Below are 27,894 nucleotides of genomic sequence, written 5' to 3'. Positions count from 1 at the left end.
ATAGGGAGGTCATACAGGCATGTGGAGGCCACACACACACACACACTACTGGGCCTCATTTTGACTTGTTTTAAGACCATTACATTAAAGTTGGATCAGCCTGTAGTGTGTTCTTCCACTTTAATTTTGAGTGTGACTCCAAATCCAGACCTCCATGGGTTACTAAATTTAATTTCCATTAATAATTTTTGTGTTATTTTTTTGTCAGCACATTAAACTAAAGAACAAAGTATTTAATAAGAATATTTTATTCATTCAGATCTGGGATGTCTTATTTTTGTGTTCCCTTTATTTATTTATTTATTTTTTGAGCAGTGTACACACACACACACACACACACACACACACACACACACACACACACACACACTATTGAACAACAACCATGTTCTCAATGAACCCAAAAAACTCATTAATATCAAAGCTGAATGTTTTTGGAAGTAGTTTTTAGTTTGTTTTTAGTTTTAGCTATTTTAGGGGGATATCTGTGTGTGCAGGTGACTATTACTGTGCATAATTATTAGGCAACTTAACAAAAAACAAATATATACCCATTTCAATTATTTATTTTTACCAGTGAAACCAATATAACATCTCCACATTCACAAATATACATTTCTGACATTCAAAAACAAAACAAAAACAAATCAGCGACCAACATAGCCACCTTTCTTTGCAAGGACACTCAAAAGCCTGCCATCCATGGATTCTGTCAGTGTTTTGATCTGTTCACCATCAACATTGCGTGCAGCAGCAACCACAGCCTCCCAGACACTGTTCAGAGAGGTGTACTGTTTTCCCTCCTTGTAAATCTCACATTTGATGATGGACCACAGGTTCTCAATGGGGTTCAGATCAGGTGAACAAGGAGGCCATGTCATTAGTTTTTCTTCTTTTATACCCTTTCTTGCCAGCCACGCTGTGGAGTACTTGGACGCGTGTGATGGAGCATTGTCCTGCATGAAAATCATGTTTTTCTTGAAGGATGCAGACTTCTTCCTGTACCACTGCTTGAAGAAGGTGTCTTCCAGAAACTGGCAGTAGGACTGGGAGTTGAGCTTGACTCCATCCTCAACCCGAAAAGGCCCCACAAGCTCATCTTTGATGATACCAGCCCAAACCAGTACTCCACCTCCGCCTTGCTGGCGTCTGAGTCGGACTGGAGCTCTCTGCCCTTTACCAATCCAGCCACGGGCCCATCCATCTGGCCCATCAAGACTCACTCTCATTTCATCAGTCCATAAAACCTTAGAAAAATCAGTCTTGAGATATTTCTTGGCCCAGTCTTGACGTTTCAGCTTGTGTGTCTTGTTCAGTGGTGGTCGTCTTTCAGCCTTTCTCACCTTGGCCATGTCTCTGAGTATTGCACACCTTGTGCTTTTGCGCACTCCAGTGATGTTGCAGCTCTGAAATATGGCCAAACTGGTGGCAAGTGGCATCTTGGCAGCTGCACGCTTGACTTTTCTCAGTTCATGGGCAATTATTTGGCGCCTTGGTTTTTCCACACGCTTCTTGCGACCCTGTTGACTATTTTGAATAAAACACTTGATTGTTCGATGATCACGCTTCAGAAGCTTTGCAATTTTGAGACTGCTGCATCCCTCTGCAAGATATCTCACTATTTTTGACTTTTCTGAGCCTGTCAAGTCCTTCTTTTGACCCATTTTGCCAAAGGAAAGGACGTTGCCTAATAATTATGCACACCTGATATAGGGTGTTGATGTCATTAGACCACACCCCTTCTCATTACAGAGATGCACATCACCTAATATGCTTAATTGGTGGTAGGCTTTCGAGCCTATACAGCTTGGAGTAAGACAACATGCATGAAGAGGATGATGTGGACAAAATACTCATTTGCCTAATAATTCTGCACTCCCTATATATAACTGTATACAACTTTCAACCAATCTGACGATTCTTTAAAAAAATAACTAAATAAAGAAATCAACACATAAGTCCACTAGATTAAGTTCAATTCCCTAATGAATCTACAAGGACACTTTCACATCAATTGATCACATCAATAACTGGCTTAAATACCAGTGGTCTTTTACTTAAATTTTAAAGAATAATACATGTCATTAGGAAATATGATTATAGAAAAAAAAAACAAATAATTATAAATTTATTAATAAATTATGAATATTATCGCTTCTATCAAACTTTCCCTGCAAGATCATTGTCACTCTTGTGGTGGTAATCACCAGTGTAGAAAGTCTGCATTTTACTTTAGTTTTTATCAATTCAGTTTTGTTTTATTTATATAGTGTCAAATCGCAACAACAGTCGCATTATGACTTTTTTTTAGTGTAAGGTTAAGGAATAGGGTTGATCTTAGTCCTAGTTACCTTCTCCATGGAGTGTACTGCTCCTGCTCCTCCTTCTAATGATGGTTGTCATACTGCATTCACATTTTCTTGTAGACTTTCAAGGGGATATTCAGTTCAATTTTATTTATTTAGTAAGTGTCGCAGTCTGGCTGAGAAGCTGACTATGTGGAGTGAGGAGGTGGACCCAAGTGCAGACACACAAAGAGACAAAACTTGACGTAATAAAACAACAGCCATTCAATAAGGCTGGCAAAAATAATACAAAGGCAAAGGGAGAAAACTAAAACCAAAACTAGTTGAATTTAGGCTAAACATATAAAACCATGGAACATAAACATTAACAAGAACATAAAAACCTGACATGAAGTCCTAGCATAAAATCAAAACCCTAGAAACATGGCATGACGTGGAAACAAGGCAGGATAACAGACAACTGGACGAGAAATGAATGGAAACACACAGACTAAATGCACAAAGGAGGTGATCAGGGGAAGTGGAAACACACGGGGAAGCAGCTGATATGAATCAACATAATGATGCTACAGAGGAAGTAAAAATAAACACAATGAACATGGAACACCAGACCTCTTCAAAATAAAACAGGAAACATAACCGGACGCAGACATGACACAAGCTTGACAACATGGAACACGCAGACATGAAACACGTGACAGACTGAGACAAGTGGACTTAACATGACGAAGTGACAAGGAACACGCGCACTATAAATACACACAGAAAAAAAAGGGAACTGGAGAGGCGACATAGACATAACCAAGCACAAACAGAATATGATGGCTGCTGAAAATCAACCATGAAAGAATTGAGACACAAGGGACACAAAATGTAAACAAGAGGAGAAGATGGGAGACAATGACATTACTGAAACACATGAAGGGTGCGGGAGACATAAACACAAGGGGAGAAGACACAAGGGGAGTCTAATAGATTAATAAACTATAACTGGGTAGCCTAGACAAAATAGATGCGCTAAAAATAACTACATGAACTAAAACATAAACCATAAACATTCAAATATATTAAAACTCAAAACGCTGGGTCAAATGACACAAAGTTTTCTTTTTTTAATGTCAGCGTTTGTTGATCAGGTGCTTTGATACAGGACTCTCGCTAGCTTTTTCCCAGTAAATGTTTTAATGATGATCACAGGAAGAGTCCTGCTGTTTTGGACGCTGGAAACATGTTTGCTTTCACTCTTCCTGAGCTCACTGTCTCGGTAACAGCTTGGCCTCTTTGCTCTTCGCGGTGTGTCAACAATTTTCCTCCTGTTGCTGTTGTTTGTAGTCTGGAACCGATTCAGAGGAAATTTGAATTGATTTGTGGAGAGAGGTCGTGCTCTGAAGCAGGTAAAGCAGTGAAAAACATAACAAACTCCCAAAGATATTAGAGCTTATAAGAATTCAGAAGCTGAGGATAAGTGTTTCAAACAAGTACAATGGGGTGATTGTGTGAAAAGTTAATGTCTGGAGATACAAAAATGAAATGTTAGAGACAAAACAGTTTGGGTGAGAAGTAGGGGGCACTGCTAGGCAGCAGAAACTTGCCAGAATTAGGGGAAGGATCGATGCATATACAGAAAGGTCTAGAGGCAAACCAACTGCAGAGCGTAGCATCTTGGATAACAGCTGATCTTTTAGCACAACAATCAGTGACCAGACTATTTATTTGTTTCAATATGATTATGTCAAAAGATCAAATGCCCTGTAATAATAACTTTATTTATTTATGTAGCTCTTTTCAAAACAGTTCATGCTCTGTTCATGCCAGCCACAATGTTCTGCATAAGTTCATCCAAGGCATTGTCTGTCTCGTCTGCATACAGTGACGTATGGATAAAGTGAAACAAAAAATGAAAAAAACTTTAAAAGTAACTTATAACAACCCCAAACAGCACATTTAAGTACTTGACTTATGATGCAAAGATATTCACACATAATTACGTGATGTTCCACATTAAAACTTTCACAATTATTTTTTTCACTAGCTGGGACCACATCCTCATGGCAGATGATGTGAGCATGAATTGAGGCTGCGCTTTGGAAGCCTTGATGTATAAGCCTTCATACAATGTTGTTAGATACAACATTGAAAAGGTAAAGTTGCACGGGCAAGTTGAGGTGTCACTACCATTTCAAGGAACACATAATAACACATAGTTTAATTCATGAAAGTTGTAAACACAAATATGTAGTATAAGCACACTTAAATGCAAATGAACTGATATATCTGGCAAAAATGATCAGGAAGGCTGGCTCTGTGGTTGGCATGAAGCAGGACACTGTTGGGACAGTGGCAGAGAAAAGGACACTAAAGAAACTGCTGGACATTATGGACAATGCTGGGCATCCTCTCCACATGGCCATAAACAACCAGAGGAGTCTGTTCAGTGATAGGTTGCTTTTCCCAAAGACAAGAACCAGCAGACTTAAAAACTCCTTTGTCCCACACACCATCAAACTGTTTAACTCCTCTCTTGAGGGCATAGGGAGGGGAAACAGGACAAAGGGGGCGGGACAACTAAGCTGTAGTGCCTTTTCACTGTGCAATACTTTTTGTTAATATCCAACGGTGCAATAGACTCACAATACTTGAAATGTGCAATTCCCTTGTATTCTTATCCTATTTATTCTATTTATCCCTTTTGTATACTCTGTATTTATATATATCTCTGTATTTATATATGTGTACATATGATATATTTCTGCTCACATTCTGTAACTTCTGTCGGTGCTGTGCTATTGGAAACCGAATTTCCCACCCGAGGGATCTAATCTAATCTAATCTAATCTAATCTAATCTAATCTAATCTAATCTAATCTAATCTCTATTGCAGTTACTCAAGACGGTGTCTAAATGAACAGAATGAACCTTTTTATCTGAAAGTGTATTGCAGTGTGATTAGAAATCAAATGAAAATGAAATGACCTGTGGTTAACAGGGTTGCCAGCATGATCCAGCAGTTCCTTCCTGTATTTACAAATGGTAGACGAAAAGTTACAATGAACAGTTTCCAGAAACTTTTCATCTTTGCCTGGAGTCCTGCAAGGGAGCAACAAATGTGAAGAGGAGGAAGCCACCACCTTCCAGTGCAAACGGTGACTCTGACTTGAGTCCATCAGAGTCAAAATCTCAAACTTCTGTGCTGCTCCATGATCTGCTACTGCTGTAAAAAAAAACCAAAAAAAAAAACCATTCCATTAAAGTGAATGGAAATGCTCTACTTTATGCATGTGGGTGCTAAGTTCTGTGCTTGCAGGTTGTTGAATTTGTTCTCAAGCTATTTAATTGTGCATGTGAGGTTAAATATTTTCCTTGGATTGTATTTTTTTTCCTCACATGCAAAAAAATAATAATTTGATAGTTTTCTCAATATTTGCAAACACAGTTGATCCCTACCAACTGACAAATGAATTTTTTTTTCCGTTATAAGACAGTTCAATAAACATGCATGAACACATGACAAAATACATACATTAACTCTTAAATATGAAAGTGCTATTACATAATCACACATTTGTGCACTGCTTTTTATTAATTGTTTTCTTCTTGAACACCTTGTATTTGTTTTGTTACGCCTATGTGCCTTCAGTAATGAATAAACTCAGTAAACTGATCATCAGGGAATACAGTGAGTGGCGTTTGATGTGCTAAGCTAGTGTGAGTGTGTGTTTCCTGGACCACAATGAGATCATACCTGGCTTTAGGACTTTTTAGGAGAATACAGGAATTAATCTGACATTCTCTTTTTCATTTCATCACTTCCACTTTCCCACACTGTAAACCTCAATGCTGTAGTCCAGTCATCTTTCTGCCCACCTTCTTCAAACCAATTACCCTCCACGCACCATACTTTAAAATCACACCGCTCATCTTTGATTTTCCCTTGCAGAAACCTATGTGCAACCCACCTCATGCAAGTCACTTCATCCAAGCCTCCATCTTATTTTCACCACCACCAGAGGGTACCAGAGGGACCTGCCTCGATTTACGAGCCAAAGAATTTCATTATGGGTAAATGTGGCTACACTGTTTATCTGTACATGACAATAAAACTTGAAACTTGATTCCTATCACCGCTGAGATTTCACTCTGTGATGAGCCATCGGAGTCTGATCAATTCTTTATTTAATTCCTTCTAATAATCTGGCTTTACTGAACTGCCAGCTGCTGGAATCAATATTATTTGCCAGTCAAAGTCGTCATTGTTGCGACTGTTTGAATACAGTTTGAATTAATACGTTTCATTCCACCATCATCTGATTAAGATAGACAACTATGACTGATATATATATATGATTGCAAATAATCGTGATGCTCAAAAGAGGGAGGTGAAAAGAGAGCAGAATAAGTACAGTGCCAGGCCTTTGGGACTGAGCCGTTGTTACTGACTTTGCCAAGTGCAAGACCTGAAAGATGATGTTCTGATGGGTGAGTAGTTTGTGTTGTTGCTCAGTATTTCATACTCTATTTCAACATTTTATAGTTGTTAAAAGCTGAATTCGTGTAAACTTAGTCATCTAATCAATTTCGGCATCAACGAGAACGACTGGGCTTTGTATCAAAAGATATTCTGATAAAGCTTTACCCCAAAAATTCTGTTACAGCTTTACAAAAATGCGTATTTATATGTTCATACGTACTAATTATGATTGGCAGCGAAGGCAGCTTGATCATTGTCACTCTTGTGGTGGTAATCACCAGCATAGACTGTTTGCATTTTAACTTTAGCTTTTATCAGTTCAATTTTGTTTTATTTATAAAAAACAAAATTGAACTGATAAATTCAATATATATTTAATGTGTGTATATATATATATATATATATATATATATATATACAGAGGATCGCAAGTTCGATTCCTGCCTGGGGCGTCTGTATCCAGTAAGGGTCCTAAGGCTAGACCCCCTATGCTAAGCAAGCCTACCGCAGACATGAGCGAGACAGATAAATATGAAGGCATGCCGGCTCGGACGTCGCCCGGATCAACAAGGTCCGCGTCAGGTGTTGAGGAACCAGGGCACCCTGACGAAAAGTGGGCTACTGGAACAAGAAGGCATCGGTGGGCAAGAGACGAAAACAGGGCGTTGTTGGAATGCTACTACGCAAGTAACCCCGGCGGAAGGGGCTACATGAATAGGATGAGGGACCTATGGATTCTTCGATACCCAACATCCACAATGACGGCGAAACAACTAGTAGCTCAATGTTCCAACATTCAAAAGAAGGGACTGCTCTCACAGCTAGAGATTGACGAGGTACAACACAAATGCTACGGCAAGGAGGAGTCAGGACGCCAGGTCAGGGGGGAGATATCATCACCCCCACCCGAGATTGGGTACACAGCCCCAAGTGCGATAGGAGAAGGATCGTTGAGTGCGAAAGGAACTGACCTGAAAAATAGGATCATGGCCAAGCTTGAAACCTTGATCCCCCGTAGCCGGTTACCAAGATTACGTGAAGTACGTACGTGAAGAAGGTCTGCTAGATAATGTTAATGCAGCACTACGGGCAATACCTACAACCACGATTACCGACACTAACAAGCTGATCTACAATACGGCAGCAGTGATCAGTGAGATGCTTGGCTACAAGTTGAACAGCCACAAGGTGCAGTACCCCCCATGGAGAAGGAGGCTAGAGGGCAAGATCAAAGTAGCACGGAGGGAGGTTAGCCAACTAACGGAGTTGCAGAAAGGTGCGACAAATGAGGTGCCTAAGAAATACAGCAAGCTGTCCATACCTGAGGCCTTGGAAACTGCCAAGCAAAGACTCACAGCCTTGGCCAGCCGCTTGAGGAGGTACACCAGAGAGATAGAAGGCAGGAGAATAAACCAGCTGTTCTCCACAGAACCAGCAAAGGTGTACTCTCAGTGGCAAGGGAACAATAAGAGAACAGCACCACCAAGGCTGGAGACGGAGCAATACTGGAAGAGCATATGGGAGAAGGACGCAACCCATAACGGCAATGCTCAGTGGCTAGGGGATCTGAGGGCAGACCACAGCGACCTCCCTGAACAGGATCCAGTAACCATCACAGTGGCAGATATCCAAGAAAGGGTCTCCAGTATGAAGAGTTGGACAGCACCAGGGCCCGACATGGTTCACGCCTACTGGCTGAAGAAGCTGACTGCACTCCATGAGCGTCTGGCAGCACAAATGAACCAGCTGCTAGTTAACGAGAGACACCCGGAATGGCTAACTGAAGGCCGGACGGTCCTGATCCCCAAGGACCCCAAGAAGGGACCGGTCCCCTCCAACTACCGACCAATAACCTGCCTCAGTACTACATGGAAGCTCCTGTCAGGCATCATATCGGCTAAGATGAACAGGCACATGGGTCAATACATGAGCGGGACACAGAAAGGAATTGGCAAGAATACCAGAGGCGCAAAACACCAGCTACTGGTAGACAGAATAATCAGCCGAGACTGCAAGACCAGACTGACCAACCTGTGCACTGCCTGGATTGATTACAAGAAGGCCTATGACTCAATGCCCCACAGCTGGATACTGGAATGCCTAGAATTGTACAAGATCAATGGGACCCTAAGAGCCTTCATCAGGAACTCAATGGGGATGTGGCGTACAACACTAGAGGCCAACTCCAAGCCCATAGCACAAGTCACCATCAAGTGCGGGATCTACCAAGGAGATGCTCTGTCCCCACTGCTGTTCTGCATAGGCCTGAACCCCCTCAGTGAGATCATTAACAAGACTGGCTATGGATACCGACTACGGAACGGAGCAGTTGTCAGCCACCTCCTGTACATGGATGACATCAAGCTGTATGCCAAGAGTGAACGAGACATCGATTCACTGATCCACACTACCAGGCTATACAGCAATGACATTGGAATGTCGTTCGGACTGGAGAAGTGTAGTCGGATGGTAACAAAGAGAGGGAAGGTAGTCAGAACTGAGGGGATTGAACTACCAGAAGGCAACATTGCAGACATAGAGGACAGTTACAAGTACCTGGGGATCCCGCAGGCAAATGGGAACCATGAAGAGGCCGCTAGAAAAGCTGCAACCACCAAGTACCTGCAGAGGGTCAGGCAAGTCCTGAGGAGTCAGCTGAATGGTAAGAACAAGATCCGGGCCATCAACACGTACGCCCTGCCCGTGATCAGGTACCCTGCTGGGGTAATAGGCTGGCCAAAGGAGGAGATAGAAGCCACTGACATAAAGACAAGAAAGCTCCTTACCATGCATGGAGGGTTTCACCCCAAGTCCAGCACCCTGAGGCTGTACGCTAAGCGGAAGGAAGGGGGCCGGGGACTGGTGAGTGTCAGCACCACAGTCCAGGATCAGAGGCGGAGCCAGACATTTGAAACACCTGGGGCTTAGCCCAAAGAGTAGTATGCATGTGGGATTTTTTTTTTTTTTTTTTTGGGGGGGGGTAGAAATGACTAAAAGATTAATAGGCTCTGTTCAAAAAAGAATGACTTCATATAGGGAAAAATATATATCACATGTGCAGGACACCTTAAACTAGTTTTTTGATTAAGCAGCAAAGCAGAACAAAATCAGGGCTGTATCAAGACATGAGGACTAAACCCCAATTCAACCAGACCCAGAACTGATCCAGAATTAAAACAGGACTACAACAGTTCAAAATCAGGACTACTGAGGACTTAACCAAGACAGAACCAGAATCAGAACTAGATGATAGTAGCACTAAAAATCATCATAGACCTGCACTACACTTGTTTTTTAATTCTACCAAAGTACAATATTTAGATTGAGAAAAGTTTATATAATTATTCAGCCTTGTTGTGCAAACAAGCCTGCAGAACTTAATAAATATAGAATTTGAAAAATAACAAACCTAAAAAGAAACACTAGGTACGAGATACATGAGTACCTATGATACGGTGATACTTTTGGTAAACAACCATTTGACTAACATGTGTGTCTCACCTGCTCCTGTTCATCTGTTCTGTCCTCATTCTGCTCTCTCTCCCTCTTTGTGCTGACAATCATCAAATATACAGTTGAAACCAGATATTTACTCTTCAGATAAAAACACTTTTTTAATTGTAAGATCAAATCAGACTAAATGTTTATTTTTTTAGATTGATAAATATAAAAACATATTTGTTAACTTTAAGAGTAAAGAGAGAAACTATCTGTATTTCTTAATTGTAAATGGCACCAAATTGTATTCAAACTGAGCCACACTTATGGAGCGCCATAGTTCTTTTCCTGGTGTTTTGTTGACATCTCTTGATGTTCCCATGTCACAGAAACAGACTGTGTGTTTTGCCTTATATGCATCCACAGCTGTGCCACCAGTTTACTCACATGGACTCTACTAACCAATCAGAAGCTTCTTCAGCTCAGAATGGAATCGTCTGGAGTTTTCTTATTAATTAACAATAAACTTAATGTATATGTACTCCTAAATTTGATCAAAGTGATAAAAAATAGAAAGCTCTGTCTCTCTTTATTCTGACATTTAACTAATTCAAAATATATTTCAATATTTATCTAAAACAAAAGTTTACTCTAGATTGATGTTGTACAGTAAAAATGTTTTATGTTTTCTCCCTAAAGTGTATGTAAATATCTGGTTACAAATGTGAACATCCTGCTGTGTGCTGAAATCCCTCTTATTTTGCATAGAAATATACTGAACAACATACAAAGCATAATATATAAAATAACATTTACCTGAGTTTTTTCTTTGAAAGAACCCTCTAATGTCCATTCTTATATTTCAGTACATAACTGAAACCGATTTAGTCGGGGAGGGTAAGAACTGAAAATATGAAATAAACACACGTAAGCTAAGACTCTCTAAAAAAAAATAGCATTTGTTCGGCTTTTCATTTCGCCATTTGTTGATTCACTTGAAGAGCGAGTAACGTAATATGGGTCAAGTGATCAGTTTGATATCAATCTTTCGTGATGCACCGTCATATTTACATTATTTGTACGGTACGAATGATTTGCTTTGGTACCTGGTCAAACTTAAGCTCTCCTTAGTATGGCTGGCTCCGTCTCTCCAACAGCGCACTCACGGGCAGCAGCTGCCCCGCCCCCTCGCTCAGTCGCTTAGTGCCTGAGCTCGGATCATACCAATATCAGGGGGGGATTCACGCACAGTCGTAAATTCCCACAGTGTGCACTATGTGCTTCGAATATTGTGTGTACTTTTTGTTTTATACAGTTGTCAGCCAGGCATCTAACTATGAAAAAATTACACTCCAAAATACCCCGGGCTTCTGACAAAACAACCCGGGCTTAAGCCCCGTAAGCCACCCCCACGCTCCGCCCCTGTCCAGGATGAGACAACGAACATCCAAGAATACATTGGGAAGATGGCCCCAACTGACAGAGTGCTCAGTGAATACCTCAGGCAGCAGAAACCCAAGAAAGAGGAGGGAGACGAGGAACCATCATGGAAGGACAGGCCCCTGCACGGTATGTACCACCGGCAGATAGAGGAGGTGGCTGATATCCAGAAATCCTACCAGTGGCTGGACAAAGCTGGACTGAAAGACAGCACAGAGGCACTAATCATGGCAGCACAAGAACAAGTTCTGAGCACAAGATCCATAGAGGCTGGGGTCTATCACACCAGGCAAGACCTCAGGTGTAGGCTGTGTAAAGATGCCCCAGAGACAATCCAGCACATAACAGCAGGGTGCAAGATGCTAGCAGGCAAGGCATACATGGAACGCCATAACCAAGTGGCCGGCATAGTGTACAGGAACATCTGTGCCGAGTATAACCTGGAAGTCCCGAGGTCAAAATGGGAGATGCCCCCAAGGGTGGTGGAGAATGACCGATCTAAGATCCTGTGGGACTTCCAGATACAGACGGACAAAATGGTGGTGGCTAACCAACCGGACATAGTGGTGGTAGACAAACAGAAGAAGACGGCCGTAGTGATCGATGTAGCGGTTCCGAATGACAGCAATATCAGGAAGAAGGAACACGAGAAGCTGGAGAAATACCAAGGGCTCAGAGAAGAGCTCGAGAGGATGTGGAGGGTGAAGGTAACGGTGGTCCCCGTGGTAATCGGAGCACTAGGTGCAGTGACTCCCAAGCTAGGCGAGTGGCTCCAGCAGATCCCGGGAACAACATCGGAGATCTCTGTCCAGAAGAGCGCAGTCCTGGGAACAGCTAAGATACTGCGCAGGACCCTCAAGCTCCCAGGCCTCTGGTAGAGGACCCGAGCTTGAAGGATAAACCGCCCGCAGGGGCGTGCTGGGTGTAAAAGTATATATATATATATATATATATATATATATATATATATATATATATATACACACACACACACACATATGTGTGGGCAGATTATGATACAGCTGACAGTTTTGGAGATAGTAATTGTCATTAATGAGAACGATTTATGTGTAAAGAATAAAAATTTAAAACAAGTGCTTATAAACTGTTAACACACGACCTATTGAACCTGCCAGATTGTTTCATGTTGTAACCTTTTAAACTTACAGAGTTCTGCAAGAAAGTGAAACTGAAATCGCGACCGCATTTGCCAGTTCCTGTCATCTCACCACAAAGACATGTTCTGCAAGAACAGAATATGCTGAAGAAGTCACGTACTGCTTGAAAAAGATACTGTATAACCAGTCAAGTGTTTGCCTTATATGGGATTATTTTGAAGCTTCTGGAAACGTATGTGACCCCCTCTGCTTATTCTTTATTCTTAATTCTTTAATGTTACAAAAATGAGGAATTGTATCCTGGTTGCTTTGACATTTCACCTTCTGGTGGTCACAGTAGTAGAGATTAACGGTGATGTTACTTCTTACTTTTTTTATTTCTGTTTTGTATAATCTGAATTATATGTCACATAGAAACCATATTTATTTGTGTAAGACTGCCAGTGTAACATGTAAAATGCTTTTTTTTAAAGACTGACAGAAAACTTCTGATGGAACAAAAAAAAGTAATACTTTTGCAAGCTGCATGAGTAGAAAGTATTCACAGTTTTACTTTTATAAACTTCACTGTGTTTAGATTTCATTCAAAACAATTCCCTTCAGTGTGCATTCAGTGTCCCTTAAGGATGTTGTAAATCCACGATTTTAAAAATTAAGAGTAGCATCATCTGTTGAGGTGCGTTTGGCAGTAGGGATAATGATGACACCTGACCTTGGATAACAATGCAAATGTCTAAATACTTTTAGAAGTTACTGTTTACATTTGAGAAGTCTTCATACTATGATTTTGTAAGTATGTTATTCTCTTTTTATTAAACAACCTATATAAACACAAATAATCCAAAATAAACATATAATCAAGAACAGACGTAAATAAAAAAAAAATAAATAAAAATAAGAAAAACAGACGGGTGTACCCTCTAGTGTGTATGTACTCGCACACACATATTCACTCACACACCCATATTCTTAAGCATACATACACATACCTACTTACATATGTGTTCACTTGTAGTCTCATACATACTAACATATACATATAAACACATAACGATTCAGAAATGTGGCATATATAGTTACAGAGATTCAAACAAGATCGGGTCTCCTTAACCGGATGTAGTGTTTCCATTTACCCCAAATTTCACTAAATATATCAAACTGGAGTCTTTTAATGAAGGTAATTCTTTCCATTTTAAACATCCCATGTACAGTCTCATGCCAATCACCCAGTGATGGAATTTTCACACTAAGCCATTTCTTGGTAATAATTTTACGGGCAGCCAAACTCAGGATACCATACAACTGCTTAGACATTTTATCTACATTTACTGAGTATAAATATCCAAACAAAGGTTCGTCCCAATTAAAGGGAAGCTGCATACCAAAAATAATCTGCAACTCAGAGTGGATCAATACCCAAAAAATGTTGATCCTTGGGCAAGACCAGAACAGATGAAAATGTTTTACTCCTTGGGCCCCACAATTTCTCCAGCAATTAGAGTGATTAAAATAATGTTTACTTTGTGCAGGGGTAATAAAAAACCTACAGATACTCTTCCAACCGTAACATCTCCATGTATTAGAACTAGAAATTCTCCACTGAAAAGCGCACTGCTCATACCAAATGTTATCTGATATTGCTATATTTGTTTCATTTTCCCATTTTTTTTTTGATGTAGGTAGTATTCCACTTCTTAACCTCTTGTATACCCTTGTACAATCTTGAAATCACCTTAAGGCCTGTGTCAGCCTGATAAGCCTTGACAAATATACTCAGAACAGGTAAAGAAAAAAGATCTGTTCTCTTAGGTATAAAATTATATAGATGATGCCTAATTTGTAAGAACCTAAAAAAGTCCGTTTTACTTAACTGGTATTGATCTTTTATTGATTGGAAGTCCCTAAGAATTCCCTTATCGTAAAACATACAATATGCCGTTAAACCTTGTCCAGACCATTTTTTATATCTTACGTCTAATTCATTAGGTAAAAAATCACTGTCAAAAGCGCACCATCTTAAAATCCTAACCTCTTCAATCCAATCATTCTTATTAAGAAATTGTAACCAGAGTTTTAAAGGTAGGTTAATCCATTGGTTTCCTTGATGAATTTGTTTTTTAATAAGTGTCACATCCCCTAGAATTGCCTGAATTGGAGAATCTTTTAAGGTCACTGTTTCTAGTTCTTTCCATCTCGCTTGATAATCTACATTACACCAACACACTAATGTCCTCAATTGAGCAGAAATATAATAGTCTTTCAAACATGGGAACCCCAACCCTCCTTTGTCTTTAGCCAACTGAATAGTTTGGTACTTGATTTTGTAAGTATGAAGAAAGTACCAGATCTGGACACCTGCCATTTTATCAGCGATGTTCCACAAAAGCTTTGTGGTACATCCTGACCCCTAATCTTTCAGTTTACTTTACTGGAATAACAACAAATAAATGTAAACCTAACCCACACTATTGTTGCAGTGCTGTTGTTATTGTATTTTACTGGATGTATAAAAAATGTATTATTATTAAAACATTCATTCAAATCTTTTATTATTTGTAGAGAAAATATTGCTATTTTTCTTGTTATGCAGTCAGTATCTGACTATTTTCAGTACACATTTGGAGATATAATTTCATTTCCAAAGGGATGTTCCAGAGTGAAAAAAGCTTACAAACACTTTGCTGTTTATGTGGGTACAAAGAATTTATTTGGCCAAGGAGAAGACAAGGACATATTTCACCACATATGTATATGTATTATTTGAGCTGAAACTATATGAGAAGTACAGTAATCAGTTGATACTGAAACACATAAATGTTAAGATATTGTAAAAATTCTTTGTGAATGCATGTCATCATATTCTAAATTATTAACTAATACGAATTACAACCAACCAACTACCTGATCATGTTTGGCTGGCTGATTTTGGATTTTTAGTTGACATAACGCGCTGAACACGAGCCTTCAGGGGCTAAATGCTGTGGTAAGCCAACTGTATTCACACATCAAACTGCTACTTTTCCAAAGACACCTCTCACAAACGCAGCCCAATACCACACATTTCCCATCACTGCAGGAAATAATGACCAGTTTTCCACAAACCAATATCAGTACACAAATGAGGAGGTATGTAGCAGACATCTCTTCTCTGGCTGAGGAGTTTCAACACCGCTTTCAGGATTTTGCAGCTGTTAGGAGATCATGTTTTTTTCCTCTCCTTTGTCCGTGGACCCTGATGACACCGAGCATCGCAGTCGGAATACTCGTTGTTTATCCTGGTTGTTGGTTTAAAATTGAAAACACATCCATTTTTGTTTTTGATATCTGACTCAAAATAAAATAACATATTGTAGTTTTTTGAGGACTTTTGATGGTCAATTAAAAAACTAATAAACGAGTGATGTACGGATTTATATGGGCCATAATGTTTTGTACTTTTGAATAAGTTGACTCTTAATGTTATTTTCCTGTTCACGTGTTTTGAATTCAGATGTTTATTTTTTCTTCATTTTATGTGTTCTTCAAATACATGATTTTGGTGAAAACGTTTAATAATAAATCGATCATAATAAAAATTTGTGTTTGAAAAAAGGAAAAAAAATATTGTAAAATCTTTCATTTGCATTTAATGTTAATGGTTCAAAATATTTCAGGCTGAATGGTTGGCCCCCACACATCTCACCTTCCCAATCTGGCCCTCTTTGCAAAAAGTTTGGACACCCCTGGTGTAGAAATACAGAAATAGCAGTTACATTTATGGTACAAATGGAAATATGAAGAAAAACAAAAAAGCTAATGAAACAAATAAGACATGGTAACAGGCTTGCTGTCAAATTATTATAACGTATTTCTAACAGTTTCTTCTAATCATTACAGATAAGCCCATTGACGGTAAATACTGTGCTTTCGATTCTCTCACAAATGAGGAAGAACATAAAAAACGAAAATGATCTGGATAACAAGTTGACACCATCACGTCAAGCTGACATAATTAAACACATCGAAGTCATGAAAGCTGAGGAAAACTGTGGAAAATATAAACTCCTGAAGATTACATGAAGTCTTCATTGGAAATAAAACAATGAGCAAGATTCTGTTTTGATTGTGTCAAATTGAAGCGCTTCCATGCAGTTCTTATTTGTCTCATAAACGTGGACCCAACACAGACTGTTACTTACTATGTGGTCCTTTGCTCTTTCCCCCAATGCCATATAGTTCACTACTGTAGACTAAAAGCTAAAATGTTATTTAAGGGGGGGTTAAATAGCCTATACTCTGGGACTACTTTGTGGTTTTGTGCATAAGTTTAAGCAGACATGTTGCAATCATTTGTTTTTCTAGATACATATTTACAGTCACTAAAACTAGTTTACATATAAATGTTAAATGTTCAAATGAAATAAATCCCAATAAAATAACTCACAAGCTAATAATATAACAAACAGTGTAATTAACCTGACGCTTCACCGAATTTATAAGCACCTTTTTGTCCTTTAATTGCATGTCTTGCATGCATTTAAAGGACAGAAAAGATAGCTTTAAAAGGACAGAAACTTAAACCAAACTTAAACCAAAGGTAACAGAAGTAAATAGAAGCAAAGTATAAGTAAATTCATATATTTCTTTATTAATTCCATTAAAGTTCACATGCCACTGACCAGCCTGCAGGTTTACATCATTACTAGTGGTAAGAGCCCATGCATATGTAAGAGTGACACTAATAAGCTCCAGTATACAGGCACTCAAATGACACTAGCACACACCGAGGTTACTTGTTCTTAAGTTTAACACTATGCATTACTTTACAAAAGGTTTTTGGTAAAATGGAATGTTTCAGTGACATTTTGTACAATAATGTGTGTAAAAATACATATGAAGAAATGCCATTAATATAAGATTTTAAAAGGTGGTGGGTGTCCCTCTGTTTCGTGCTGTCCTCTTCAAATGCTCATGGTGACCTGGATAAACTACGGAGACAAAGATAATATGTTACTCTACAACTCTTACACAGTTCTCCAGCAATTCTTTTCTTTACTACATCACATTTTTATTAGGATGTGTAATAACTTTAATAATGTATCCAATTGTTTCAGTTTTCCAGGCAACTGTTTCTGTTTGGTTAAGGCATGTTTGCAGCTTCCTGCTGCCACTGTAAGAAACAAGAAATCAATCAATTCATATTTGGTGTTAGTATCTTGCCCAAGGATATTTGGCATGCAGACTAGGGGAAGCCAGGAAACGAACCACCAACCCTCCGATCAGCAGATGACCTGCTCTACCACCTGAGCTACAGCTACCCCGTAGTCTTTGTAGTCTTTAGGAGATTTTTTTTTCTGTAGCAAATAAAACACTGTTGCTTACAGGTTTTCTTTATAACCTTAAAATGTGCCAAGATGTCTATATATATATTTCTAAAACATACTAAATATAAAGACAATCAGCATCACAAATCTGTAGAAAGGATGCCAAGACATCTCAGAAACAGGCACTGACATCCTGTTTTGGAACCAGATTATGCAGAACAGTTCTGTGGGATCGACACACGGTACTGAGGTCCCACGTCCAGCCCAGCCCCTCGAACCAAACTAGGAGCTAAACCCATCTGTAGTGAAGAAATAGCTGATATGTTGCTAAAACAACACAGCAAGAAGTTATTAATAATTTCCATTCAAGAAGGAAAGGCTGAGTGTATAACAGGTGTCAACAACAGTACAGTCAGGATTGTGGCAAGAGGGAATTCACATGGAATATTATTTCCAAGCACAGGGTGGCAGTGTTCATTTCCAACATACTTTAGTCTCACTTGTTCAACTTTAATGCAACTTCCAACTCGAGTGTTTCGGCTGGCAAACTAAAGTTCTGTGATGTCATCAAAACACAGTTTTACATTGTTTGAAAAAAATAGTTATCAGATTTTTGTAATTATTTCAAGTGTTTTTAAGTAATCTGTCTGAATAAAAGCTGTATTATGGTTAAAAAAAAAAAGCATATTTAGGTTTAATGAACATATTTACTATATAATGAACATCTTATTCCTTAAACAGTGACCAAAGCCTTTATCTGAAATTAGTCTCGAGTCTCGGAGTCTTCATTTCTAATTCTCTTTGTATAATTGGGTACAACAGTTCATGAGTCTTGTTTCCAACCCAGGAGCTCTGTTTTTGTAAGAGGGCTTGTTTTTTGTCTGCCTTTCAAACTAACAGCATCACATCTGTTAATACAAACTCTACACAAATTTCAAATTAAATACCTTCCAGCATTTGGTGACAAAATTATAAACTGTGTTTATTTTGACACAAGAAAACACGGCATTAAAACAAACTCTTCAGACAAAGAAGAAACACGTCAGCTGTAAAAAACTTACATCGTCATACTGAAATGAGGCGTTGCCAGTTTGGGTTGTGTCCCTCCTTCGAAATTGATCTGAAAAACAAAGACACATTAAAAAAAAGCCACATGAGTTTTATTACACAATTTATTTCTTTTGCTTTTCTGTCATTGTGGGTATTCTTTTCTTTTATTGTTTTAACAAAGCTGTATGACTATCTATAAAAACCTCATGAAAGAACATAATTTTATGTTGTCCTCTTAATCCTGTTTACAACTTAAATACACGTAAAAAAAAAGGATCAAGCAATATTCAAGGAGCCTAAGAAAGGTCCTCTGTCAAGAATATTTACTGCTATGTCCAGTTTAATGCATTTCTTGACCGACTCACCGGTGAGGGCGCGGAGCCTCACAGCGCAGCTCACAAACTCATCAAAGGGGATTCTGCCGTTCAGACTGTAGCGCTTCATGATGCAGTTCATAGCCTGAGGGCTCAGACTGTAACCTGAATGAACACACATACATTATCTAATGGTCATAGCACTTGGCTAACATCTACTTTATTGCCACTCTAAAACCCAAGGCAGTCTGTGCATGTATAGTCCATATACACAGAAATATGCGGGACAAAGTTCAAAGTCCTTTTCCCTTAGAGACCTTCTAGGCAGTCTCTACTGTCCAGAGAAGGGTCAGTATGAACTTTTGGAGAATTTTGCACTAAAATATTTTAACTTTAGATAACATCCTTTCTATTTGATGTATAAGGTTTAGAAAAACTTTGACATGTATTTTTACATCGAACAAGGATGCTGGATTCTATCCCTCATCACAGCTAAACTGACTTGTACATATACAGCACCTCTTTGGGATTGGTAAGAAAAGTGGGAATAACTCAAGCAAGCAAAACATGCTGCAATGCTCCATTGGACACCTGACTGTTGTCAAAGTCATAACTTAATTTTAATTTTCTCTTACCCATGGAGTTGATGGCCTGCTGCAACTCATGGCCCTCTATTGTCCCACTCTGGTCCCGGTCAAAGGATGCGAAGGTCCCCCTCCAGCCATTCAGAGCCTGCCACAGGTCCTTGAACTCATTAAAGCCCATAGTGCAGGACAGATCCCTCTGAGATAGCAGAGTCAGTCAAGGACCCTTAATACATCACCCAAGTTATGGTTTCCTTTCCTTCCTATAGCGCACTGTGTCACATAGTGTTTTTCCATTAGCAACTGTCATCATATCAGTTAATCCACTAAACATGTCTTTTGGATGATTAGCTGAAGGATACGTCCAACATATTGATCATCAGTCTGCATGTCTCAAGGCTAAAGGCTGTGGAAAGAAACGAAGCTCATAAAGATACAACTGATAACTATGTTTGGATTCATCTGGGCAAATATACAAATAACATTAACTGTGTAATAAGGAGATCACCGTTATTAACAGGTATGACAGAGCGATACAAACACTGATTTTAATCTGTATACAAGGTGGTTTAAAGATTGAACAAAAACAAACACTAACTGCTCTCATATGTAACCACAGTTGTGAAGTCACGCAGAAAGAAATGTGAACGAACGTTGACTAACTACAACAAACCACGTTCTCTTAACCCAACACCTGTCCCCCCATGTTTCCTGTCTGCATCAACTGTCACATACAAAAAGACTTCAAAAGCAGAACTATTATGGGCTGTTCTGTGTTTTTAAAGCTATCTCATTGAATTCATTAACAGTGCAAAACAGTTCTCGAGGTCTCGAGGCACTGAATACAATACCAGTGAAACTGGTTAGCACTTAAACTGCTGCTTGCCAACAAGAGAGTTCCCCTTAATGCTAAATGATTTTTAGAGCAAAGGTTTTTATAACTATGACCAAAAGTCACACCACAGTACTATTTAACAAGAGGTACAGATATAATTTAGATATAAAATGAAATGACCAAAATCAGTATTGTGTTTGAGGTGCTTTTTAAATTCTAAACAGCCTTTGCTCTTACGTTGGTATGAGCCAGAGATGCCAGATTGCGTGAGGCAGCGCTGCAGCTCATCTGCTGAGATCTGTCCATCCTGTCGGGGTTTATGAAAACACGGCAAAGTGGGATACACAACACGGTTAAGTAACTATCAGCTACTTTACAAAGGTTTAAAGAAGCATGAATGGTCATTACATCAACAGTTCATCAGGTCCAAAATCAGTGAAGTGATTTGAGACTTTGACTTTTGTCTCTTACCTGACCAGCAACAGCTGAAAAATAACCATAGAGAGGATCTTGTTGCTGAAAGTTAGAACGAAAGAAATCAAAGTCAGCGAGATTTAGCTGATTCTTCATATTATTCTGTATTTGTAGATATACTTGAGTTCCATAGAACTCAATGTCCTGCTATGAAAATAACAAACTATACTTTATACAAACTTTATTATAAAAAAATCTCAATATAAATAAACATATTATTTTTGAATTTCTTAAATGCTTTTAAATGAAAACCTTTAAATGAAAATAGATGATTTAGATATTTCACAAAAACAACAGGATCTTGAAGGATATCAATATAATATACTAATAATAGTATACTATACTCGTGTATAATAATACACATATAATAGACATTATCTGTCTGTTCATGGGGGCTTTTTTACCACCCAACTCCTCCTAAACACTTATTTATTTTAAGTTATTAGTTACGGAACCAAATATGACACTTTTTAGCCTTTAGCATTTAGGTTATATATAAAGGGCTTTATCAATTAGTATGACATCATCATGTTGCCTAACAATGGACTAAAATGTTTTTAGCAAAGGAATTTTAGCATAAAGGCAGGTGTGGCTCAGGTGAAGTGGATGGTCTAACGATCGGAAGGTTGTAGGATTGTTCCTGGCTCCTCTAGTCCATGTGTTGAAAAATCTTGGGGTAATACCCCGAAATGCCCTCAATCCATTGTAGTGTGACTGTGTTAGATAAAAGCGCATTATGAATGTGTGTCTGTCAACCAACAGTTCAATCATCTAATTACTTCAGCTGTAAAAGTGACACACACTAACAATAGTTAGGTTATGTAGGTTACCAACCTCCAGTTTCAGTCATTTTAAATCAGCAGGCAAAATCAATCATGACTGGGTGAAAAACTTTCTATCAGGTCTCCTGAGAGAAACTAAAATGTAACCACAGGATTTATAAACCAAAACCCATCTAGCTGACCATTTCACACTCCTGTTTGCCACTTAAAAGGCTTGAAATGATTCAGTGTATTTTCTAATTTGCGTGGCTGCTTTCTGAGGCCTCATTGAAGAAGATGTGCCATCCTTCTCCAGCACCAATATTTCTGTCATTAATGGACACTGTAATAAAAATAACAGATATATAGATAAATAAAAGCTGCACAACACATCTGGATACAATCATTACAAGGCACTTGTTATATAATTAGTATAATTATTAGTATAAATCTAACTGCTTTAGACTACACTGTGAACAAACTGCTATCTGCTCTGATGAGGTGTGGCAGCTTCAGATGTGCTATGGTTAGGATTTTAGAAACAATTATCAGGTTAGAATTATGATCCACTATGAGCTTATTAAATCCTACTTGATGCTACTTAAAGTAAAATGTGATAATATAAGAATCATGGGTATTTGTGTGATTAACATTGTTCCCTCACAACAAGAAGATCTTGAGTTTGACTCCACCACCTGGTGAGGGGCTTTCTGTGTGGGGTTTACATGTTCTCTCCGTGTTTGCATGGTTTCTTTCCGACTTCCTCCCCACAACCCAAAGACATCCAGTTAGTGGGGTTAAGTCAAATGGTTAATATAAATTTGCTAATAGGTGTGAATGTGAGTGCGAATGCCCTGCATCAGGCTGCCGACCTGTCCGGGTAGTAGCCCGCCTCTCGCCTTTGGTACCTGGGATAGGCCCCAGCCCCCCGCGACCCTCATAAGGATAAGCGGAAGAGAATAGATGGCTATGTGTTTGCAACACAAATGCCTACATCATCTTATACTCTGAGTACCTTTTAAGTAAAAACAACACTTTTGCTCGATTGCGGAATGCATCCTTTATACAGTCATTAGTTATAGTACGAATCTAAAACACACAAATACTGCTCGAGTTTCATTTTAAAGCCGAAAAATTCTTTAAGATACTTTGAAACCAAATATATTGTCAAAATGTTTGCATGTTATTTCAAATGGAAACCTGTATGTAACGGATCTAAACGCGGAATTTCTGTCAAACCGTCCAACTTCCGGACTGGTTGGAAAAGACGCCCATCCCGGGACGAAGGTCGGTTGATGGCTGTAAAACCGTTTCATCACAATTTAACGGTTTCTTACCATTCCTGGAAATCCACCGGGGCCAGCGCCGTATCCGGGAAAAGCCATCTTATTCCTGTTACAAAACGAAATAAACATAAGAATAGTAACGACTCAGAGCAAAACAAATCTAGCGACTGAGGGCGTGTCTGGTGATGTACGCAGGAAAACACCGAGAAGTGAGGCTATAAAGTGCCGTGAAGTACAATGACGCACAGATCTAAATGTGAACTTACCTGATATAAAAAGTACGACCTCAGAGAAGAAACAGACAACTGTGAAGCCTCGGAGGGGCAAATGTCCACTTTCCTCAGTGCGAGCCACCACATTAAGTTCTGATTGGAAAGGAGAGGACATGTGACCTCTAATTGACCAATATGATCAAGAGGGCTGGCTGTAAAAGTGAAACCTTTCTGCAGTAAATTAATGGATTAAAAATGTACACCATAAATATCAGTCAATACTTCAGTTTTAAAGTGGTTAACCACCACAGTCGAATTATTTCTAATCATAATTTTTACGGTAAAAGCCTTTAGTGACATTTTACTATCTATGAGCTGCTGTACAAAGCTTTTACGTACATACGTGTGATAACAAGATATTATTGCACATTTTGTAATGCAAAGTGTCGCGATCTTTGTATTATTTCTGGTTATGTTGTTATTATTCTCTTTCTTCTTTTGTCTGTTTTTGAATATTGATTGCTGGGTTTTCGTTGTTATTCACACTTCCTGTTTTGCCAGTGGTTTTCTCTATGTGACTGACTCCTATGTTCGTCTCTGTCTGCAACTCTTTGTATGTGTTAGTTTCATTCTGGCCCCTCATTCAGTTCACATATTGTTTCATTTTAAAGCTTAAATCGTCATGTGGTTTTTTGTGTTATTATTAATCCCATGTTTTGTTCCCACCCTCCCTTAGGGTTTTCTCGTTTCTCTTTTTTTGTCTCCTCTGGTCTCGTGCTCATGACCCAGAATCAATCATTGAGGTCTGTTTACCAAAATATCGATTCCTTAAATGCATCTGGAGGACAGAAGAGCAGGAAGAGATATTAAACGAAAAAAATGGGAATGAGAGAAATTAAGTTTAGTTTATCCCCCTGCCCTCCTAGTGTGCTTGCTTTCTTTGTTTTCTGGATTTGTCTTTTAGCTTAGTTGACATGATTTGTTTTTGTCTGTTTGTTTTGCAGTACTTTGTTCATGAGATTGAAGTGTTTGCATCAGTAAGTATCCTCAAGACCAAAAAATGAATCAGGAGAAATGTATTGATAGAAAAAGTTGTCAGTGGTTTATAAAGTATAAAACTACCATGATAATGCCCTGGAGATTTTAAATTCCACTTTAAATTGCTTAAGACATACAGAATGTTTTTTTTTTGTTTTTACTTATAGTTTTTCTGTGATAAATCCTTATAATCTTTCCTTATGTTGGCCCTTCCTTAAAGATAACCACTTAAGTAAAAATAAATTCTCAGATGTTACTATTTAAAAAATGACTGGATTTGCCAAAAAGAAACAATTTTATTGCTGAAAGCTAGGTACAAAACTAAGAAGTTGATTTTATTTATTTATTTATTTATTTATTTATTTATTTATTTATTTATTTATTTATGTTTTGTGATTAAAATACAGGACTGATCCTTTAATGTAAGACATTACATCAGAGGCAGAAACAAACAGCCCAATCAGCTTCTTCTCTCAAGTGGCTCATACAGTCATTTCCTCTGCTTCCACCTCCAGTCCAGAGAAAACCCAATCAGAGGCTCCATCGTTTGTTTAGGAGGCAGAAAGGCAATCTGTTTCACCGCTTTAACCACACGCGTCAGTGGACGGTGCTGAAGTTGGCGCTGGGATGTACAGACTTAGTCATGAATGCTGGAATTGGTCACCCAGACCTTCTCTGTGTCTTCATCCTCAGCACTCAGGGAGCCTTGTTTCTGTCATGGTGAGCCACCAAGAAGAAGAGGAGGGTGAAGAAACAGGAGAACTTCCAGCTGTATGTTGCTATAATACAGGTAGGTCTGAGATGTCAGGTTTTTGCAGCTGTAAATGCAGCAGGACAGGTTAAAAAATGGGAAACATAACAAAAAGTAGGCACTAAAAATGCATAAAAAGCATATCTAATTATTAAATGACATCATACAGAACCTTACTCATTGAGAGCAAATCTACATGGAACGTATGACAAACATAACATTTTTTTAAAGAAAAAAAAGAAAATGCATGTGTGTTCAGTTGATCACAATGTCATTTAAAAAACTGAACGATATCACACATACTATCTGGCCTAGACTAATAAAAAGGATCTGCTGTTGTATTTAGTTATATTAACTGATAATAAAATAATAGAAATATCAATAAGGATCCAAGTCATCATTGTGGATAAAATGAAAGTGTAGGTTGATTTCCCAAGAGGAGAGCTAAACAAGTACACATGCTCAATTTTTTCTCTCCTTAGCTGCCACATTATGTAACAAAAGTCACATTTAAATCCAAGTATCTCTTATTGCTGAAGAATGAGTTTGCAAAGACTTACTGTTGGTAGCATGACTGCTTTCACCACTGGAGTAAATGGTATAAATTACAAATCTTAACAAATCTAATCCTATTTAATGTTGTTTTTTTGTTTGTGAAACCCCACACTCCCTGCTATTTCTGTATATTTGTTGTGTGTGTATGTGTGCGTGGGAATGTGTACCAGTATACTGCTGACTGCTGACCATGGTTTTAGTCCAAACCCAGCAGGTCTAATCAGCAGGTGGAGGAAACAGATGGTTCAGACATATGATTCAGCCATGACGTGTAACTCTAAGCCATCCTCTGCATTAATAAGCCATGTATATTTTGGTTGTTGTTTAGTGTAATGTATAGCTCGACCTCAGCCACTGATTGGTCAAGTTAACTTTGTATCTCACATATCTTTCTTCAGGATGTGGTGACATTATCAGTCAGTCTGCTGATGGTCAGTGGTCCATCTATGAGCCTCAGGTCCACTCAGGGATTCCCAACAGCACAGGGCTGTGTCAGCATGACGCGGGTGCTCCTTTGCAGCAAATAACAGTGGTTGAAGCTGAGCAAGGAGATGTATTCCAGCATTTCATGGGTTGTCAGTGCTGTGGAGGTCCAGGGATGGAAACCCAGAGATGTGTTTATAGACAGAGGGAACAAGCTGTTTTGGGTCACTGCTCATCAGGATCTCCATTTATCTACTGTGGAGGTGAGATTACACCTAGTTTCTAGGGTCTTTTCCTTAATGATATCCTTTCCCTTTACCTTAGCAATTGTGATATTCAATGTACTGAACTAAGATGTTCCATCGGAGTGTTTAAAGCTGAGATTACTGTTGTCATTCAGCCAACACACACATATATTTATGCAGGCATCCATTTGAGACATATCAAAATGTTCTTGTATTTGATTTAAGCAGTGAGGAGGAACGTGATCATTGGAGTGGAGGTTGTAGAGGAGGTTGCAGTTGAAGACACTCTGGAAGTAATGTAAGTATTTAAGAATTATTATATCATATACCAAAATCATTACAGCAAATAAAGTAACTGTTTAAACATTATTTTGCACAACTAACACTTGTACACCTCATAACCTTTTTTTGTCTAACACATAAATACACCGCAGTTCATACAAACATACTACATATGGTTGAAAAAGTTTGTTGCTTGTGTATCTCTTCCCAGAACAGAGGATATTTATGCAGATGATCTGCTGGATCCAGATACATCACAAGAAAACCAGCCGTACCCCACATGAAGTGCCTTTCAGTGTTTCTCAGTTTCACTGTACGCTCTGTAAATAAAATTTAATTCACAGTCAGACGACAAATTTAAATGAAATGCATTTGTATGTATTATGAAGACGCAGGGCTGAAAAGCTTACCTGGTGTTAACATGTCTCCAAAGCTTAGGGAGTCAATGCCACTCTTCTAAGAAATGCCATCATTTGGTGTTATACGATGATAGTAAAAAATCCAATAGAAGATGTCCCATAGGTGTTTGATTTGGGTTAAAATTTCATCACTTTTCACCACTCACATCATATGACCGAAGTAATTCTTATGTTTATTAAACTGTACAGTGACAGGGTGACACCTCACACCCAATTAAAGTCCTACAAAGCACTAACCTGTTACAACGATCACCAATGGGACAGAAATATTATATCATACCGAAATGAGCACTTGGAGAACAATTTTCCATCAGTGTGAATTGAGTATACTCAAGGGGACAAGAAGAATCAAACTATGCTGCACAGTTCTAAAATCCACTGCGTTATGACTGTATGGTTTAGAGTTATGTATTTATCAGATATGTTTGTATTCTACATGAGTCCTTGTCTTTGATACTTATGTATACAAATAAAAAAGTTACAACTAATTTCTGAATTGCTATTATTTTTTATAATATAATATAATATAATATAATATAATATAATATAATATAATATAATATAATATAATATAATATAATATAATATAATA

At 38.6% G+C, this 27,894-nt stretch overlaps 2 protein-coding genes and 1 long non-coding RNA gene across 3 annotated transcripts; 2 read left to right on the top strand and 1 right to left on the bottom strand.

The window, feature by feature from the left end:
• Nucleotides 1-12,750: 12,750 nt before the first annotated feature.
• On the top strand, nt 12,751-16,802 carry LOC146659541 (uncharacterized). The gene is made up of 3 exons (XR_014913809.1): nt 12,751-13,127; nt 15,382-15,517; nt 16,647-16,802. It is a non-coding gene; the product is annotated as an uncharacterized LOC146659541 (long non-coding RNA).
• Nucleotides 16,803-17,377: 575 nt separating this feature from the next.
• Nucleotides 17,378-23,765, bottom strand: sri (sorcin). Its single transcript, XM_085423631.1, has 9 exons — nt 23,644-23,765; nt 23,429-23,483; nt 21,328-21,372; nt 21,094-21,163; nt 20,384-20,427; nt 20,073-20,220; nt 19,489-19,602; nt 19,135-19,193; nt 17,378-17,737 (listed from the first exon to the last, which is right to left on the bottom strand). The coding sequence occupies exons 2-9, from the start codon at nt 23,474-23,476 to the stop codon at nt 17,711-17,713; spliced, it is 555 nt and encodes a 184-aa protein (XP_085279757.1). The 5' UTR covers nt 23,477-23,483; nt 23,644-23,765; the 3' UTR covers nt 17,378-17,710.
• Nucleotides 23,766-25,253: 1,488 nt separating this feature from the next.
• LOC146659539 (uncharacterized) lies at nt 25,254-27,538 on the top strand. The gene is made up of 4 exons (XM_085421884.1): nt 25,254-25,417; nt 26,332-26,619; nt 26,830-26,899; nt 27,095-27,538. Exons 1-4 carry the CDS (start codon nt 25,255-25,257, stop codon nt 27,165-27,167), a joined length of 594 nt encoding a protein of 197 aa, XP_085278010.1. The 5' UTR covers nt 25,254; the 3' UTR covers nt 27,168-27,538.
• Nucleotides 27,539-27,894: the final 356 nt, after the last annotated feature.

Source organism: Rhamphochromis longiceps, linkage group LG11 (genome assembly GCF_057381845.1).
Source record: "Rhamphochromis longiceps isolate RC_006_pf linkage group LG11, R_longiceps_female_GT1.1, whole genome shotgun sequence".
In the NCBI taxonomy this organism is placed as follows: domain Eukaryota; kingdom Metazoa; phylum Chordata; class Actinopteri; order Cichliformes; family Cichlidae; genus Rhamphochromis; species Rhamphochromis longiceps.
Note: the sequence above shows the minus strand (reverse complement) of the source record. Positions and strands in the feature narration are given on the sequence as shown.

Excerpts from the sequence above, each read along its gene's own strand:
- sri (XM_085423631.1), bottom strand. The coding sequence starts at position 23,476 with ATGGCTTTTCCCGGATACGGCGCTGGCCCCGGTGGATTTCCAGGAATG. Across the intron at positions 21,373-23,428 it reads CCGGTGGATTTCCAGGAATG|CAACAAGATCCTCTCTATGG; the intron begins GTAAGAAACCGT and ends TCTAACTTTCAG. Across the intron at positions 17,738-19,134 it reads CCTCATTTCAGTATGACGAT|TTTATCCAGGTCACCATGAG; the intron begins GTAAGTTTTTTA and ends TTGTCTCCGTAG.
- LOC146659539 (XM_085421884.1), top strand. The coding sequence starts at position 25,255 with ATGTACAGACTTAGTCATGAATGCTGGAATTGGTCACCCAGACCTTCT. Across the intron at positions 25,418-26,331 it reads TGTATGTTGCTATAATACAG|GATGTGGTGACATTATCAGT; the intron begins GTAGGTCTGAGA and ends ATCTTTCTTCAG. Across the intron at positions 26,900-27,094 it reads GAAGACACTCTGGAAGTAAT|AACAGAGGATATTTATGCAG; the intron begins GTAAGTATTTAA and ends ATCTCTTCCCAG.